Source organism: Pseudophryne corroboree, chromosome 4, assembly GCF_028390025.1.
Source record: "Pseudophryne corroboree isolate aPseCor3 chromosome 4, aPseCor3.hap2, whole genome shotgun sequence".
NCBI lineage: Eukaryota > Metazoa > Chordata > Amphibia > Anura > Myobatrachidae > Pseudophryne > Pseudophryne corroboree.
Window position 1 is genome coordinate 636,591,770 of NC_086447.1, and position 16,342 is coordinate 636,608,111.

The 16,342-nt window shown below is 43.5% G+C and overlaps 1 protein-coding gene across 6 annotated transcripts in view; it reads right to left on the reverse strand.

The window, feature by feature from the left end:
* Nucleotides 1-16,342, reverse strand: part of SCAF8 (SR-related CTD associated factor 8) — a 766,315-nt gene that overhangs the window by 321,064 nt on the left and 428,909 nt on the right. For 3 of the 6 annotated variants that reach the window (XR_010176108.1, XR_010176106.1, XR_010176107.1), the window contains exons 19-21: nucleotides 12,301-12,369; nucleotides 5,662-5,841; nucleotides 3,887-5,558 (exon numbers count right to left, since the gene is read on the reverse strand). Coding sequence is in view for 3 of the 6 variants with exons in the window: in XM_063917713.1 (XP_063773783.1) it covers nucleotides 3,901-5,558; nucleotides 5,662-5,841; nucleotides 12,301-12,369 (1,907 nt within the window). In the remaining 3 variants the exon portion in view is untranslated. Of the gene's footprint in view, nucleotides 1-3,264; nucleotides 5,559-5,661; nucleotides 5,842-12,300; nucleotides 12,370-16,342 lie in introns of those variants that run through there. The other 3 variants (XM_063917713.1, XM_063917715.1, XM_063917714.1) reach the window with 2 other exon arrangements.

Sequence of the window (16,342 nt, forward strand, 5' to 3'; positions counted from 1 at the left end):
AACAGGTGTCGGCGTTGTCGACGGAGACACCCCTCACACACACATTTGCTCCATCTCCTCCTTAAGGGAGCCTTTTACCTCAGACATGTCGACACACACGTACCGACACACCACACACTCAGGGAATGCTCATCTGAAGACAATTCCCCCATAAGGCCCTTTGGAGAGACACAGAGAGAGTATGCCAGCACACAACACATCCCAGCGCTATTAACCCAGGAATAACACAGTAACTTAATGTTAACCCAGTAGCTGCTGTTTATATTGATTTTTGAGCCTAATTATGTGCCCCCCCCCCCCCTCTCTTTTTACCCTCTTCTACCGTGTAACTGCAGGGGAGAGGCTGGGGAGCTTCCTCTCAGCGGTGCTGTGGAGAAAAAACATGGCGCTGGTGAGTGCTGAGGAAGAAGCCCCGCCCCCTCGACGGCGGGCTTCTGTCCTGCTTAAATATACATTTACTTGGCGGGGGCTCATACATATATACAGTTCCCAACTGTATATATGCTAAACTTTTGCCAAAGAGGTCCCAATTGCTGCCCAGGGCGCCCCCCTCTGCGCCCTGCACCCTTACAGTAACCGGAGTATGTGAGGTGTGTGTGGGAGCAATGGCGCACAGCTGCAGTGCTGTGCGCTACCTCAGTGAAGACTGGAGTCTTCTGCCGCCGATTTCGAAGTCTTCTGACTTCTTATGCTCGCCCAGCTTCTGTCTTCCGGCTCTGCGAGGGGGACGGCGGCGCGGCTCTGGGATCGGACGACGAGGGTGAGATCCTGTGTACGATCCCTCTGGAGCTAATGGTGTCCAGTAGCCTAAGAAGCAGGACCTATCTTCAGAGAGTAGGGCTGCTTCTCTCCCCTCAGTCCCACGATGCAGGGAGTCTGTTGCCAGCAGGACTCCCTGAAAATAAAAAACCTAACAAAATACTTTCTTACAGCAAGCTCAGGAGAGCTCACTGAACAGCACCCAGCTCGTCCGGGCACAGATTCAAACTGAGGTCTGGAGGAGGGACATAGAGGGAGGAGCCAGAGCACACCAGAATCTAAATTCTTTCTTAAAGTGCCCATGTCTCCTGCGGAGCCCGTCTATTCCCCATGGTCCTTACGGAGTCCCCAGCATCCACTAGGACGTTAGAGAAATACTTTTGCTCCATAAAAAATGCAAAAGTTCACCGAAACGGGCTGTTTTCTGGAATGTTTTTCATGTCTGAGGCAGGAGAAATATAATCCCCGATAAACCGCATCTTGCGCTGGCTTATCAGGGATAGTTGAATAGCCCGCGTATGACAATTAAAGTAGCCGCGGGTAATTTAATTCTCCCATTTACCCAATTAATGGTGGATATTCAAATCCTGTACCCATGTGTTTGAGTCCTACAATTTTATCTTAGCTTTGCCATAGCTCCCAATGTTCTGATTTTAGCATGACAGTCCCATTTTACGGGCACTGTCGCACCCATGGGCGGTAGTGTCCCGTGGGTGGGTGGGATACAAAATACTGCTCTAGCTGCAGAGCAGTGGTTAATGGACATGCGGCTTCCATTGAGTGTCTGGAGGAGGCTAGGATTCCCCAACATGAAGAACAAGTGATGTGTGACAAGTGGTCACACCCCCAAATACAGCACACACCATGGGTGTGGTCTCACGGTCACACCGCCTTTCGATACAACTCGCCCCTTTTCTGGGGGCATGCACAGGATCCAGATTTAAAATTCCAAAAAGTTGTGTAGTATGGCTTTATAAATTTGGGTTTTCCTGCAGAAACCCAGCCAGTAGAAAGCTACATGTTTGCCCAGTTTACTGAACCTGTGTTTAACACATTTCACTTAACCCTTTATGACCCAATGCACATTTCCAGTGTATCCCAGTACTGACACTGGTATATAGTAGATAAATGAGGCCGTACATAACCTAACAACAATATGGTTTGGTAATTTTCCTTTTCAGTACTTAAAGCAACGTAGCTCGTACACCAAAGAAGAATTAACTCTTATTCAATATTTTGATACTCTAGCATCTGCCAGAAAATGTTCACAGTACTTTTGTACATTTAAATAGATATTGGTATTTGAATGGAAACCATAATCACAATACAGTCAACGCAATACATTTTTTAATAATGTCCATTTAAATGGACAAGGGATCATAAACGGTTAAGTGTAATTTTTTAACTTTTAAGTTAAGTGTGGTAGAGTATGTAGCAAGCTTAACTTGCACTTATTAGTAAACTGTAGTTGAAAATAAACATAGGTAAAAAAAATCCCCAAGTACGAAATACAGATATGAAAAGTTAGATTTCCGAAATCTCTTTTAGCTGATATTGTCCTTTTTTCCTATCTTATTTAAGGGTAGGCAAATACAGTTTCTTGTAGGCAAACTTCAGTATTTTGTCATTACAAGCATGGGCCGGATGTAATGCCGCCTGAGTGCGGTGGTCATGCGGGATGCCACCCAAACTCAGACACAAGGAAAAATCATGCCTTGTAAGTAATTTCCCCTTTAAAAAAAGATCAGAGTTCGGCCAGCATCCCGCAAAGGCATTACACACCCTGCCTTATTTCTTAAGTATCTCCAGACAAAATAATAATTTCAGGAAAGACTAATATAATTTAAATATGCACACCTCAATATTAATGTTTCTCCAAATGTTTACTCAATATAATTTTAAATGTCATATGCAGCTTTTTTTTTTTATAACCAAAGAGAAACAAGTTTATATGTCTAGCTCAGTTATATTATACATTTATGCATAGTTTTCTCCAGTAGCTTTACATTATGTATAGAAATGTGTTCACAAGTTAAATGGACTGTATTCTAAAGGGTATATTCAATTACAGTCGGATCCTCTCCAACAGAGAGAATCCGACACCTCAGTATTCAATAGCATGCCATTTCCCCTCCCATTCCGACAATTCATTTAAGCCCTCTCTTATGACAAAAATAAATGGTTGAAAACGGTCAGTTTTCAACCACGGCGGTGTCGAAAACACATGGATTCCACTCATCCATGTGTTTTTCAACTTGTCAGACAGGGCGGAAAAATGGCAGTTCAATTGAATATTAAAGTGTCGGAAAGTTCTGATTATCAGCGGAAAGTGCCGTCTTTCCACCCTGTCGGAACTTCCGACTGTAACTGAATATACCTTTAAGTAGTAAAACCATGTACATTGCTGCATTAGCACCATGTGAATGATAACTTTTTAAATGGGCCACCACTTCATCACATAGCAACTTTAAAAAAAAAAAAAAAAATACAATACCTGGAACACTGTTATTAAAACAAATGTTTTATTAGGATCTAAAAACAAAATGCACCCAACATTAAAACATTTTATGTTTTTTTTTTTCTTTACTCACTGCAGTACAAGAAACAAATCACAGACAATTAAACTTTTGGTTATTACATGGATTGTGGTTTTGATTTTACAAACCTCATGGTCTTTCTGGTCTTTTTTTAATGTTAGTACTGCGATCTCCAAATGCCTAAATTTAAACCAATTTGCAGGAACATAAAAAGAATAACAGCTTTATCTAGACTTTAAAATCATCAGCAGCCTGAAATGCAGCTAGTCCCAACATCCAACCCACCAATAGCTGTAAAAATGTTATATTCTTCCATAGGAAGTCTTTTTGCTGGACATTTCACAAATATTTCTATTGATGATAAAAGCACATGGGGCAATGTTTGCGATTCCTAATGAAAAAAAAAATCTCTACCTATCATATTTAGATTAAGAGCAGACTATACAAGTCAGGTGTACAGTTATTTAAGTGAAACGTGAACAGTAACGTTAGATTAACTTAAATCAGGCTGACAATAAGAAAACAAGCAAGGTCCAGTCAGCTATTAATCTATTACTTAGAGATGACAACTTTACAAAAGGTATCTTTACCTACTGAGTGATGATTATGTTCCCTCAGTTTCTGTGCTTTCAACCACTGGTTGATTTTCTACTTCAGCGTCCGTGACCTCTTTTACTTCATTCACTTTGTCTGAGGATTCTTGTTCGCAAAGTTCAGGATCAATTGAATTTTTAACAGTTTGTTGTGGACTGCCAGTCTCTGGCATTTCACCATTAACTTGAGGCACATCATCATCATCATCATCATCATCATCATCATCATCATCCTCCTCCTTAGTGGTAGTGGCCTCTGGGAAATATTCAAAAATTTGTGGTTGAGGAGGCATCCAACTGCTTGACTGCCTCTCCCTTCCAAAGCGGTTGCCATTCATTTCTCTGCGGAAACCAAATTCTCGATCATCCCTATCCCTGTGTCTTTCCCAAGAACGGCGACGGTCATCAAAATCCCTGTGTGCATCTGGCTCAAATCCTCTGTTCCAGCCTGGTACATTCCTGGGCTCAAGTCGGTAGTTTCCATGACGATGCCTTTCATCTTGGAAGCCCTTTGGACCACCAAAGTCGGGGAAAGAATGATGTTGTCTTTCATCAAAATCTCCTCTATGACCCCACAGTTTATCTGGAGGAAAATTTAATTGCTCCCTTCTACCACCATCTGCATTTGGTCTACCAAAGTGATCCCTCATATCTAATGGTGGTCTCCCAAACTGATCTCTGTCATCCATTGGTGGTCTTCCAAAAGAATTTCTACCATCTATGATAGGTCGTCCAAAGTGATCTCTATTATCCATTGGCGGCCTGCCAAGATGGTCCCTTCCCCCTGGGGAGGGTCTACTAAAATGATCTCGCCCATCTGTTGGTGGCCTCCCAAACATTTCCCTCATCTCAAGTGGATGTCTACCAAATGGTAGTAATAAATCTAGTGGAGGGCTGCCAAAATGTTGTCTAGCATCTAACTGTGGTCTGAGTGGAATATCATGAGCTTCAGGGTGAGTTTGTAGCATATTTCCATAAGGATGAGGTTCAGAACTTACTAAAGTTTCAAGAGAATGTGCATCAGCTTTCCTTTTACCTTCATGTGCACCTTCAGGAGATAATTCTCCTACAGTAGATTCTGTAAGTTTCTCCTGACCTTCACAAGGATCCACAACAGCCATATCCTGTGGTTCAAGATCATCTTCTATATGTCTAACATTATCAATTTCTTCAGTAGAGCTCACACTTTTATTTTCTTGGCTTCCTGCTAATGCAATACTTTCTTTTTCATGTTCACTCCCAGGGGGTTGGCTAACTGTCTCACGGTTTTCTATGGGAGGGAAGCGGTAATCTTGGTCACCATCTTGTTGGATGTTACTGCGTTGCAGTGTGACACTTTCGTCTTGAGTGGGATTATCAGAATTCAGTCTAGATGGAATACCAGGGCGAGGAAAAATATCTCCTGGTGGGAAAGCAAGAGAATGCAAAGTTGGGTCAGTAAGCACTGGAGGAAGCATGCTCCTTGGTGGTGGTGGCGGAGGTGGCATTCCTGGAGCTAATAAAGCAAATCTTGCAGTTGCGGTTTGTGGCAGTAAACCAGGACGAATATCCAAGAAAGGCATACCCGCTATTCTAGTAGACATGCTCAGATGAGGAACAGTTGCAGTAATAGGGGGTTGTGGTTGTAATCCGAAGATTCCAGCATTACTGACAACTGTACTTTGAGTGGCTAAAAAACAAAATAAAATAAATGTAAACATCTGAAGCTAACCAGATCAAGCAGCAAAACTGTTAATAAAACACTGCCAACACATTCATAGGTATGCACTTACCATTTGAAGCCATTCTTTCAGTGACAATGTCTGCAGCAGTTAGCCTTTTTTCTTCTTGAGAAACTGCATTGAAAATAGATGAAGTCTGCGCTGATGTGGTTACAACGGACCCAACAGGTAGCATCAGACTGCTATATGACACCTCTTTCATAATATCTGCAGAGATGGGCAGGCGTGGAACTAGTTATTTTTATAATTAAAAGTAAAAAAATTATTGTCAATTTGTAAACTAATATTACCGACATATACAGTGTTTCTAACTGATGAGTAATTGTTCACTATAATGCCCCTTTTACCAATGTCCAATCCCATTAAATAAATGACCACCACATGAGAATGTAGCCTGTCAATTCACCAGAAATCCAGTGACTAATGAATGTTGGGCAGTCTCTCTGGACCTTATAAAGACTACATACTTGTTTAAACACATAGGGTGAGATTCAAATGATATATCACGCCCAATTTCCTGTCTAAAATTATCTCCGTTATTGCGCACATAGTGATCAGGTTTAGCTGTGTATAAAGTTGGGTGCCTCCCTACTCCGGGGGTAGCAAGCTGAAATAATTATACCACGCCCCTGAGGGCTGAAACAAAATGGGTGTGGAAAGGGGTGAAAACAATTGAATCCTGCCAATAAAATTCATACATCCACTGGGTGTATGTGATAAATTAACACATTGGTTTGAGAAGACACTGAAATAATACTGTAATGATAAGTCATTTTGCTCATTCACAATGAAATAATGGATTTTTTTATTTTTTTTGAAGATGCTGCAAAAATTATTCTCATAATGAATACGGGTACGGCACATCGCGAATCGGGTAGACAGATTGTTGGGAGGGGCTGGTAAAGACCCGGCGGTATTGGTGCATGTCGGCACCAACGACAAAGGTAGGTGGGATGTCCTTAAGAAAGACTATAGGGAATAAGGCAAGAAACTTAAGGCAAGGACATCTAGGGTAATATTCTCAGAAATATTACCAGTGCCACATGCTAGTCCAGGGAGACAGAGGGAGATTAGGGAGGTAAATGTGTGGCTTAGAAACTGGTGTAGGAAGGAGGGGTTTGTGTTCTTGGAAAACTGGGCGGACTTCTCAGTCAGGCGCCATCTTTTTTGTCACGATGGATTGCACCTGAATGAGGAGGGCGCTGCGGTGCTGGATGGTTAGACGGTTGGAGGAACTTTTAAACTAGGAGCCTAGGGGGAGGGTTTAGCTAGAAGCTACGGATCAAACAGTGAGAACAGTAAGGATGGGGGTAGTGAACAAAATGGGGGTGGCGAAGGGGAGAGGGAAAGTACAGCCAGCAAGGGTAATGACACAGGAATTACCGGCAAAGGTATTGCCCATGGTATCCCTAAATTATTAACTTATTACGATTATGGTTCAACAGTACGGTATATAGAAAATGATGTCCATAGCGTTAGGGAAAATACCTTCATCAAGGGGGGGGTTAGAAAGACCTAATAGGTCAAATGGGGATAGTAGTAACATAGGCTGTATTAAGTATGATGGGGGTGCTAAGGGAGGGAGGAGAATAAGTCGGTAGGAGTAATTCTAGAAGTAACTTGTAAATAAGGATAACATAACATTAAAACAAATGGGCAAGGGTAATATTAAGCTAAAATGTATGCTTGCGAACACAAGAAGCCTATCAGGTAATATGGGGGAATTGGAATGGCTTGTATCAAAAAATCAATTATGATTTTATAGGTATTACAGAAACATGGTGGGACGACTCCCACGACTGGGTTGCAAATTTGGAGGGATATTCACTTTTCAGGAGGAAAAGGACTACCAAAAGGGGAGAAGGGATTGTCTCTATGTCAAACCATCTCTAAAACCAAACGTAATAGATGTTTTTTTACGAGGGGACTGGAGATAACGTGGAATTGCTATGGGTTGTGATCACAAGTGGGGGCATTGAAGCAAAAAACAAACAAAAAACTAGTCATTGGCACATGCTACAAACAACCGTATATTAGCATACATGACGAGGAACAACTCTTACAGCAAATTGAAAAAGCTGCGGGAATGGGGGACATCCTAGTAATAGGGGATTTCAATTATCCTGATATAAATTGGAGTAACGATTTGTGTGTAAAAGCTAGGAACAGCAGGTTTCTAAACACATTAAAGGATCAATAATTGTCTCAATTAATCGATGACCCAACCAAAGGTAACAATATCCTGGACCTAGTTATTACCAATAATGTGGACATTATATCAAACATTACAGTTGGGGAGACCTTGGGAAACAGTGACCACTATATGATCACATTTGACATCAGTTTCAAGAAACATAGCTAACTAAAACATTTAACTTCAGAAAAGCTAAATTCAATATGCTGAGGCAGGCACTAAATGAAATTGACATGGATGTTTTGTTTCAGGGTAAGAACACTTCGGAAATGTCGGATGCTTTAAAACGGTTGCTTGATAGCAATATTCACAAATTCATTCCCATGTGCAATAAAAGCAGGAGTACTAAACATAAACCAATGTGGCTTAATAAGGAAGTAAAAAAAGAAATGGCTAATAAGAGGCATGCTTTCAAAGCATTTAAATCATACCCCTTTTCCACTAGCTCAAAAAACACGGGTAAATGCACGGGGGCGCGCATTTACCCGTGTTTTTTGCAAGTGGAAAAGGGTAAACCCGGATCAAGTGATCCGGGAATCCTACCCTGGTAGCTAGCCGTGTTGAAACACGTGTTCAACCCGGCTAGCTGTCTAGTGTGAACGGGAGCCGTGTCGAGGTGACACGGCTCCCGTTCACAGTGCATAGGGAAGGCGGCGCTGGGAGATCATGTGATCTCCCTGCGCCGCCCCTGCCGTGTCACTAGAAGCGTCACCAACCCGGCATTTGCCGGGTTGTGACTGCTAATGGGAAAGGGACCGAGCACGGGTCGCAGCAGGGGGCAGCTCCCGTGTCAGGCTCCCGGCTGCGACCCGTGCTCGTTAGTGGAAAAGGGGTATCAATTGGAGGGGAGGAGGCATTCCAGTATTACAAGGAATGCAATAAAAGAAGCAAAAAGGTAATAAGAGCAGCTAAAATTGTAAACGAAAAGCAAATCGCTATAGAGAGTAAAGCCAATCCTAAAAAGTTTTATAAATACATAAACAGTAAAAGGTTAAAAAAGGAGCACGTAGGCCCATTAAAAGATGAACTGGGAGCCTTGATAAACGATGACAAAATTAAAGCGGATATACTGAACAAGTTTTTTTCATCCGTATTCACCAGGGAGGATCAGAAGGTGATAGTAGTGCATAACGACAGTGAAGGTAATGACTCTTGGCTAGATTCTTGTTTAAGTGAGGAAGTAGTCCTGGAGACACTAAGCAACATAAAGATTAATAAATCACCGGGCCCAGATGGGATTGGCGTATAGATGAGGTAGTGCCAATATTTAAAAAGGGATCTAAAAATCATCCTGGGAAGTATAGACCAGTTAGTATAATCTCTATAGTGGGTAAATTATTGGAAGGAATTTTGAGGGATAGCATTGAAGATTATCTGCGGAATACTAAGTTTATTAGCAGGAGTCAGCATGGGTTTGTGAGTGACAGATCGTGTCAAACTAACTTAATTAGCTTCTACGAGGAAGTGAGCGATAATCTCGACCAAGGCAAAGCAGTGGATGTGGTCTTTTTAGATTTTGCAAAAGCCTTCGATACAGTTCCTCACAGGAGACTGATCATCAAATTAAGGGAACTTGGACTAGGAAATGCTATTTGTACACAGATAGATAATTGGCTAGATAACAAGGTACAATGAGTAGTGGTCAATGGAATGTTCTCCAGCTGGGCACCAGTAGTCAGCGGAATACCACAAGGGTCCGTACTTGGGGGCCATTCCGAGTTGATCGCTAGCTGCCGTTGTTCGTAGCGTAGCGATCAGGCTAAAAACTGGCATTTCTGCGTATGCACCGCAATGCACACGCGTGACGTATGGGTACAAAGGCTTTTGTGGTTGTGCACAGGTTCTACCAAAGTTTTCGCACTGACGGCCGCAAGAAGATTGACAGGAAGGGGGCGTTTCTGGGTGTCAACTGACCGTTTTCAGGGAGTGTTTGTAAAAATGCAGGCGTGTCTGAAAAAACGCAGGCGTGGCTGGGCTGATGTCAAATCCGGACACGAATAGGCTGAAGTAATCGCAAACGCTGAGTAGGTTCAGAGCTACTCAGAAACTGCACAAACTGTTTTTGCAGAGCTCGGCTGCACATGCGTTCGCACTTCTGCTAAGCTAAAATACACTCCCCAGTGGGCGGCGGCATAGCGTTTGCAAGGCTGCTAAAACTAGCCAGCGAGCGATCAACTCAGAATGAGGGCCTTGGCCTGCTACTGTTCCAATATATTTATTAATGATCTAGGAATAGGCCTGGGAAGCACAGTGTCAATCTTTGCAGATACTAAACTGTGTAAGGTCATTAATACAGAAATCGATGTGGAGTCTCTACAGAATGACTTACTTAGGGGTGTATTCAATAACTGTCGGAAGCTGCCGTCTTGTCGGAAAGACGGCAGCTTCCGACAAATAGGTCGGAAGGGGTTCCGACCTATTCAATAGGGACTGATTATTTCCGACAAGTCGGGAATTCCCGGCTTGTCGGAATACACGTGAATCGGTGGAATAGCCGCCGATCCACGTGCTTCTGTCGGAAATGGGGCCAAATCTGACAGTCGGATTGAGGTAAGACAAGCGGTGCTGCGGGCGGCTGGGGGAACGGAGATCGACAGCCGGCGGGCAAACATGTCTGCGGTGGCGGGGGGAGGCGCTGCAGGGAGAGTGGTGTCTGGCCGTCCCCCGGACAGGCACCTCTCTCCCTGCAGCGCCTCCCCCCGCCACCGCAGACATGTCCCCCCACAGCCAGCTCCTCCTGCCTGCCGCCGATCTGTGCTCTCCCCGCTTACCGCAGGCACCTCTCTCCCTGCAGCCAGCTCCTCCTGCCGCCGCCGACCTCTGCTCCCCCCCCACCGCTGTCCCGCTCTCACCCGCCGCCATCTGCGCACCTGGCTGTGGCTGTCAGGGCATCTGCAGCCGCTGACAGCAGCGCCAGGACGGGTCCCTGTGTACGGCCAAATCCGACAGTTGGATTTGGCCGTCCATTGAATAGGGGTTGTCGGATCCATTTCGACAACTGCATGTCGGAATGGATCCGACTCTTATTGAATATACCCCTTAAACTTGAAACCTGGGCGTCTAAATGGGGAATGAGGTTCATTATTGAAAAATGCAAAGTTATGCACTTTGGGATTAAAAACAAACTTGCATCCTACACACTTAATGGGGAAAATATAAGGGTAGCAGTAGTGGAAAAAGATTTGGGGGTGCTCATAGATAATAGGATTAATAACAGCACCCAATGTCAAAATGCAGCAAAGAAGGCAAGTACTGTAAAATCCTTGCGTGCATAAAACGGGGTATTGAGACAAGGGACGAGGATGTAATCCTGCCTCTATATAAATCATTGGTACGTCCGCATTCTGGAATATTGTGTTCAATTTTGGTCACCATATCATAAAAAAGATATCGGGGAACTCGAAAGAGTTCAAAGGCGCGCTACTAAGCTGATTAAAGGGTTAGAGACACTGGAATATGAGGAAAAGGCTTACTAGGTTAAATATTTATTCCCTTGAAAAGAGGGGACTAAGAGGAGACACTATTAATATCTTCAAAAGGGTCAATACAAAGAGCTAGCAGGGGATTTGTTTATTAATAGAATTCTGTATAGAATACATAGGCACTCACTGAAGCTAGAGGAGAGAAAATTCCGTACAAAACGTAGGAAAGGGTTCTTCACTGTAAGGGCAATAAGGATTTGGAACTCCCTGCTGGGGAAGATAATAATGGCGGACTCTGTAAATGTATTTAAAAATGGATTGGACAGTTTTGCAGCTGAAAAAAGTATCCAAGGCTACAGCATTTAATATATTCACATTATGTATATGGGAGTGATCCGAAATATAGTTGTCAATAGGTACGAAACCATTATTTCGGCTGGTGCATTATAATGTGCACTGCTTAATATAGAATACAGGTTGAACCCGATGGGCTTTTTGTCTCTCTTCAACCTCATTAACTATGTTACTATGAATATATGAATAATATAATCATTATGGCAATATTACCCCAATCACAAACATATTAACACACAAGTGATATATATTTTTATGCACTTTGCAGATTTATGCAGGCAAACTTGATTTCAATAGTGAACATAAAGTGGTTATAGAAATCAAATAAAAATGGCTTTAAAGCTAATGTTACACACAAAAAAATGTTGCTTCCCCCAATTATTTAGATTGTAAATGTGCAAAATCTGTTCGATCATATTGGATCAAATAAAACAATGCTTCATAGGGCACTTAATTTCAAGTCCAAGCAACAAGAAAAAGCAAAGAAAATTGCTTGCACCAAATGAGGAACATTTTCTACAGCTTTAGTCTCTATGGGCATTAACAAATTCTCTTGTGCATTTTCTAATTTGAGTGTTCATAGAGTATGGTGAATTTAAGTAGCAGCTCTAACAATAAAAAAGAACAAACTTATACATAATGAGAAGAGAATTATTTTGCTCAATTTATGCAGTACACACTTGCTATACTATCTCTTTTAAATTTCCTGATTTTACTTGCCTGTTGGAATAGTTGTGCTGATAGCAGGAGGGGGCATGGTCGGTGGTGGGACATGTGACGGAATAAAACCTGCAGGAAAAGGTAATACGATTAAAACGATTTTTACAGTTTTGGTAAAAAAAAAAATCTGGATCTTCCTTTAAAGACACAGGAAGTTTAAAAAAGAGGATTTTGGTACTTACCGATAAATCCATTTCTCTGAATCCTCTAGGGGACACTGGAACAGTCTTATACAGTATGGGGTGTGAAGCTTGCAACCGGAGGTGTGGCACAATCTAAAATTAGCATTGTCTGCACAGCCGGCTCCTCCCCCTTCACATCCCTCCTCCCTCAGTTTGAAAAATTTGACTGAGAGAAAAGGACATGATACTATAGCACCTGGCGAGGAACCGAACCGTACAATATATCGAACAGCATCCAAGAACTCTTAACCGAAAACTAACGCTGTTTGCACGAACTGTTTTAACAAGAACTGTGAACACAGCAGGTTGACAGCACCGAGGCGGGCGTCCAGTGTCCCCTAGAGGATTCAGAGAAATGGATTTATCGGTAAGTACCAAAATCCTCTTTTCTCTTTCATCCACTAGGGGACACTGGAGCATTCTGAGACAGTAGGGGACGTCCCAAAGTTATCCCCCAGGGAGGGAGTGCTGTCGGTGGCCTGCAAAACTAAACGTCCGAACTTAAAGTCTCCGGACGCAAAAGGTATACAACTTGTAAAATTCCGCGAACGTGTGGGCTGAGGACCACGTCGCCGCTCTGCAAAGTTGAGTAGTGGAAGCCCTCTGGCAACCGCCCATGAGGCACCCACTGATCGGGTGGTATGAGCCCCCGTCTGAACCAGAACCTGTTTACCACAGGAAAGATAAGCTTGCCGAATGGCAAGGCTAATCCATCTAGACAAAGACTGCTTAGATGTTGGCCAACCCTTCTTTGGCTCATCAGATAGAACAAAAAATGGTCCGACTTTCTGAAAGACGACGTAACTTGTACGCATACTCGTAAAGCTCGGACAACATCCAAGGACTACGTCCCCATCTGCGAAACCCTGGAAAGATGGGACCACAACTGGCTGGTTAACGTGAAACCCCAAAACCACCCTAGGAAGGAAATCTGCTTTTGTACGGAGTTCTGCCTTATCCTCATGAAAAATTAAAAAGGGACTTTTACACGATAAGGCTCCCAAAACAGAAACCCGCCTGGTCGAAGTCAAGGCAAGCAAAAATGTGACCTTCCAAGAGAGATATTTCAGGTCTGGTCTTGCTAATGGCTCAAAAGTTGGTGATTCAACCCAAATGTAAGTCCCATAGCGCAGTGGGAGGATGAAAAGGGGGTTAGTATCCTCAGAAACCCCTTGTAAAAAGGTTTGAACCTCTGGCAAGGATGCTAACCGCTGTGAAATAGGATGGAGAGAGCCGAAATTTGAGCCTTCAGAAAGCCCAGCCTCAGTCCTACATCTAGACCGGCCTGATGGAAAAGGTGAAGTCTGGATAAGTGGAAGTTCGTTGAATTCCACCCACGTTTTCAACACCAGGCCATGTACCTCTTCCAAATCCTGTAGTAGTGCATGGCGGTGACCGGCTTCCTAGCGGTAATCATCGTAGGAATCGTCGTTCTTGGTATCCCTCTGCTACTTAAGATCCGGGTTTCAATAGCCACGCCGCTAAACGCAGCCTGTTCAGGTCTGGGTGTAGGAACGGTCCAGAGATAGCAGGTCCTCTCTCTGAGGTGATCACCAAGGATCTTTCCGCTAGTAACCCTCGCAGGACTGAGTACCAACTCCTGCGGGGCCAATCTGGTGTGATTAGAATCGCCCACACTCGTTCTCGTTTCAACCCTTTCAGAACCCTGGGTATGAGTGGGAAAGGTGTAAAAATGTAAACCCTCCTGTAACACCAAGGAAGTGTTAATGCGTCCACTTCTTCTGCTGCTGGATCTCTTGTCCTGGACACATCTGGGCAGCTGATGGTTTTGCCGAGACGCCATTAGGTCGACTTGAGGTAGACCCCCATCTCCTCACCACCATGTCGCAAATCCGTGGATGTAGGCAGCACTCTCCCGGATGCATGTCCTGGCGACTGAGAGAACCTGCTTTCCAGTTTCCCACTCCTGGAATGAACACCACCGAGAGGATGATGTTGCGCCTTTCTGACCACAACAGGATCCTTGCGGCTTCCTTCCATGTTATCACGCATTTTTATTTTATTTATTTATTTATTTTGGTTTCTCCCTGACTGCTTATGGTGCCACCATTGTGACATTGTCATCAAATGTTACTCCTTCACCAGGTCCTCGGCAAAGAGAAGATCACTGTAAACTGTCCTCAGTTCTAGAATGCTTACGGGTAGACTGCCTTCCTGTGACGTGCAACTGGCCCGAAAACGATACCACCAGGAGGGCACCCCAAAACTCTTGAGACTGGCCTCCGTTGTGAGGATCCTCTAATTCCAAACCTCGAATCTCTTGCCTGCAGTGAGATACTTGTGTAACGACCACCAAAGTAACGAGGTCCCGACCTGTGTCAACAAACGAATCCTTCGTGAAGTTAACGTGGAAGGAAACTATTTTTTTTTTCTTAATTGCCTGATCCCTTTTTTATCTTGGATCACGTTCTCTGGGATATAACCCCCTCAAGAGCCTTGCGTCTAGTCTTAGACCTAGAAATTGAAACCTCTGCACTGGTATCTGGTTGGCTTTCATTTAGTTCACAATCCAGCCGTGTTGAATGAAAAATTGATGTGTTGTCTGAGTATCCCTGATCAGGTGTTCCTGAAAATGGGACTGGATTAGCCGATCGTCCAAGGAAGGTATGATCGTAATTCGTAATGCTTTTAATCTTGCGACTACTATCATATCTATATATATATATATATATATCTATATATATCTATCTATATATATCTATATATATATATCTATATATATATATATATCTATCTATCTATCTATCCGGTCCGTAGTTGGACTCGAACCTAGGACTTATGCCAATTACACCCTAGCATTGGTCCACGGAGCGATGGCTCCTAATAATCCCTGTGCCAATTCACGGGCTGATGATAGGCCAAAAGGCGAAGCTGTGAACTGGAAATGACTCTTTTCCAACGCGAATCATAAATACGCTTGGTGAGAAGTCCAACTTTGTACATGAAGGTATGCAGCCTCCATGTCCACGGGCACCACTTCCTTAGAAATTGGTTTACAAGTTTTATATCAGTATTGGCCTGACTGATTCGTGGCACCTCAAGAAGATATGAATAACATCCTGTCTCTTATTGAGGATCCGGAATTGGAAAAATTAAGTGTGTGTGCCGTAGCTTTTGAATAGCAGTTTGTAGTGTTCCTGCTTCAGTGGATACTGAGGTAATTCAGTTGTAAAGAAACAACTGAGGGCGTTGATGAAAGTCAATCTTGTAGCCCTGGGAAATAATCTAGTTGACTCAGACGACTACCCATTGGAATATCTCCATGATACCCGGTAGGCAGAATGATTGATTCTTCCGCTGTGAAATCCACTTGTTTGATTCGTGGACCAAGGAAAACGTAGCCTCACAGGGAAATCGCTGTAACTATAACCGTTTTACCGAAGCACGACCCGTCTTCTGTGATAAGTACTTCCCTGTTGTGGTGGTCTTACACTCAAAGATGGATTTTAATGTTAAACCAACATACCTTCGACCCTTGCCTGTTGCCAGACTAAGCAGGGGCGAGTTCCCAACGGTGTGAGATCTTCTCCCCTTCTGTTAGCCACAGAAAACCATTTGAGTGATATGGCTGAGGTCGGGATGCTATCATCCCTAGTACTCTTCTCGGTATATGCACAGCTAGGCAAACTGTACTTGGGAATTTGGAAGACTTTACTGTTTCAAGTAATGCTTCCAACGGTTCACTTTCTTTCTATAAGAGCCACCTCCACGTCCCACTTCTACTGTAGCCTAGGGAGGGGTCTCCGTTCCAGGTTCGCACATTCTGTTATACCTGTGCGGATGGAGTAATCCTAACTATGAATTCCTTCCCGGTTGTGGATGGGCCCGCAGCCCATACA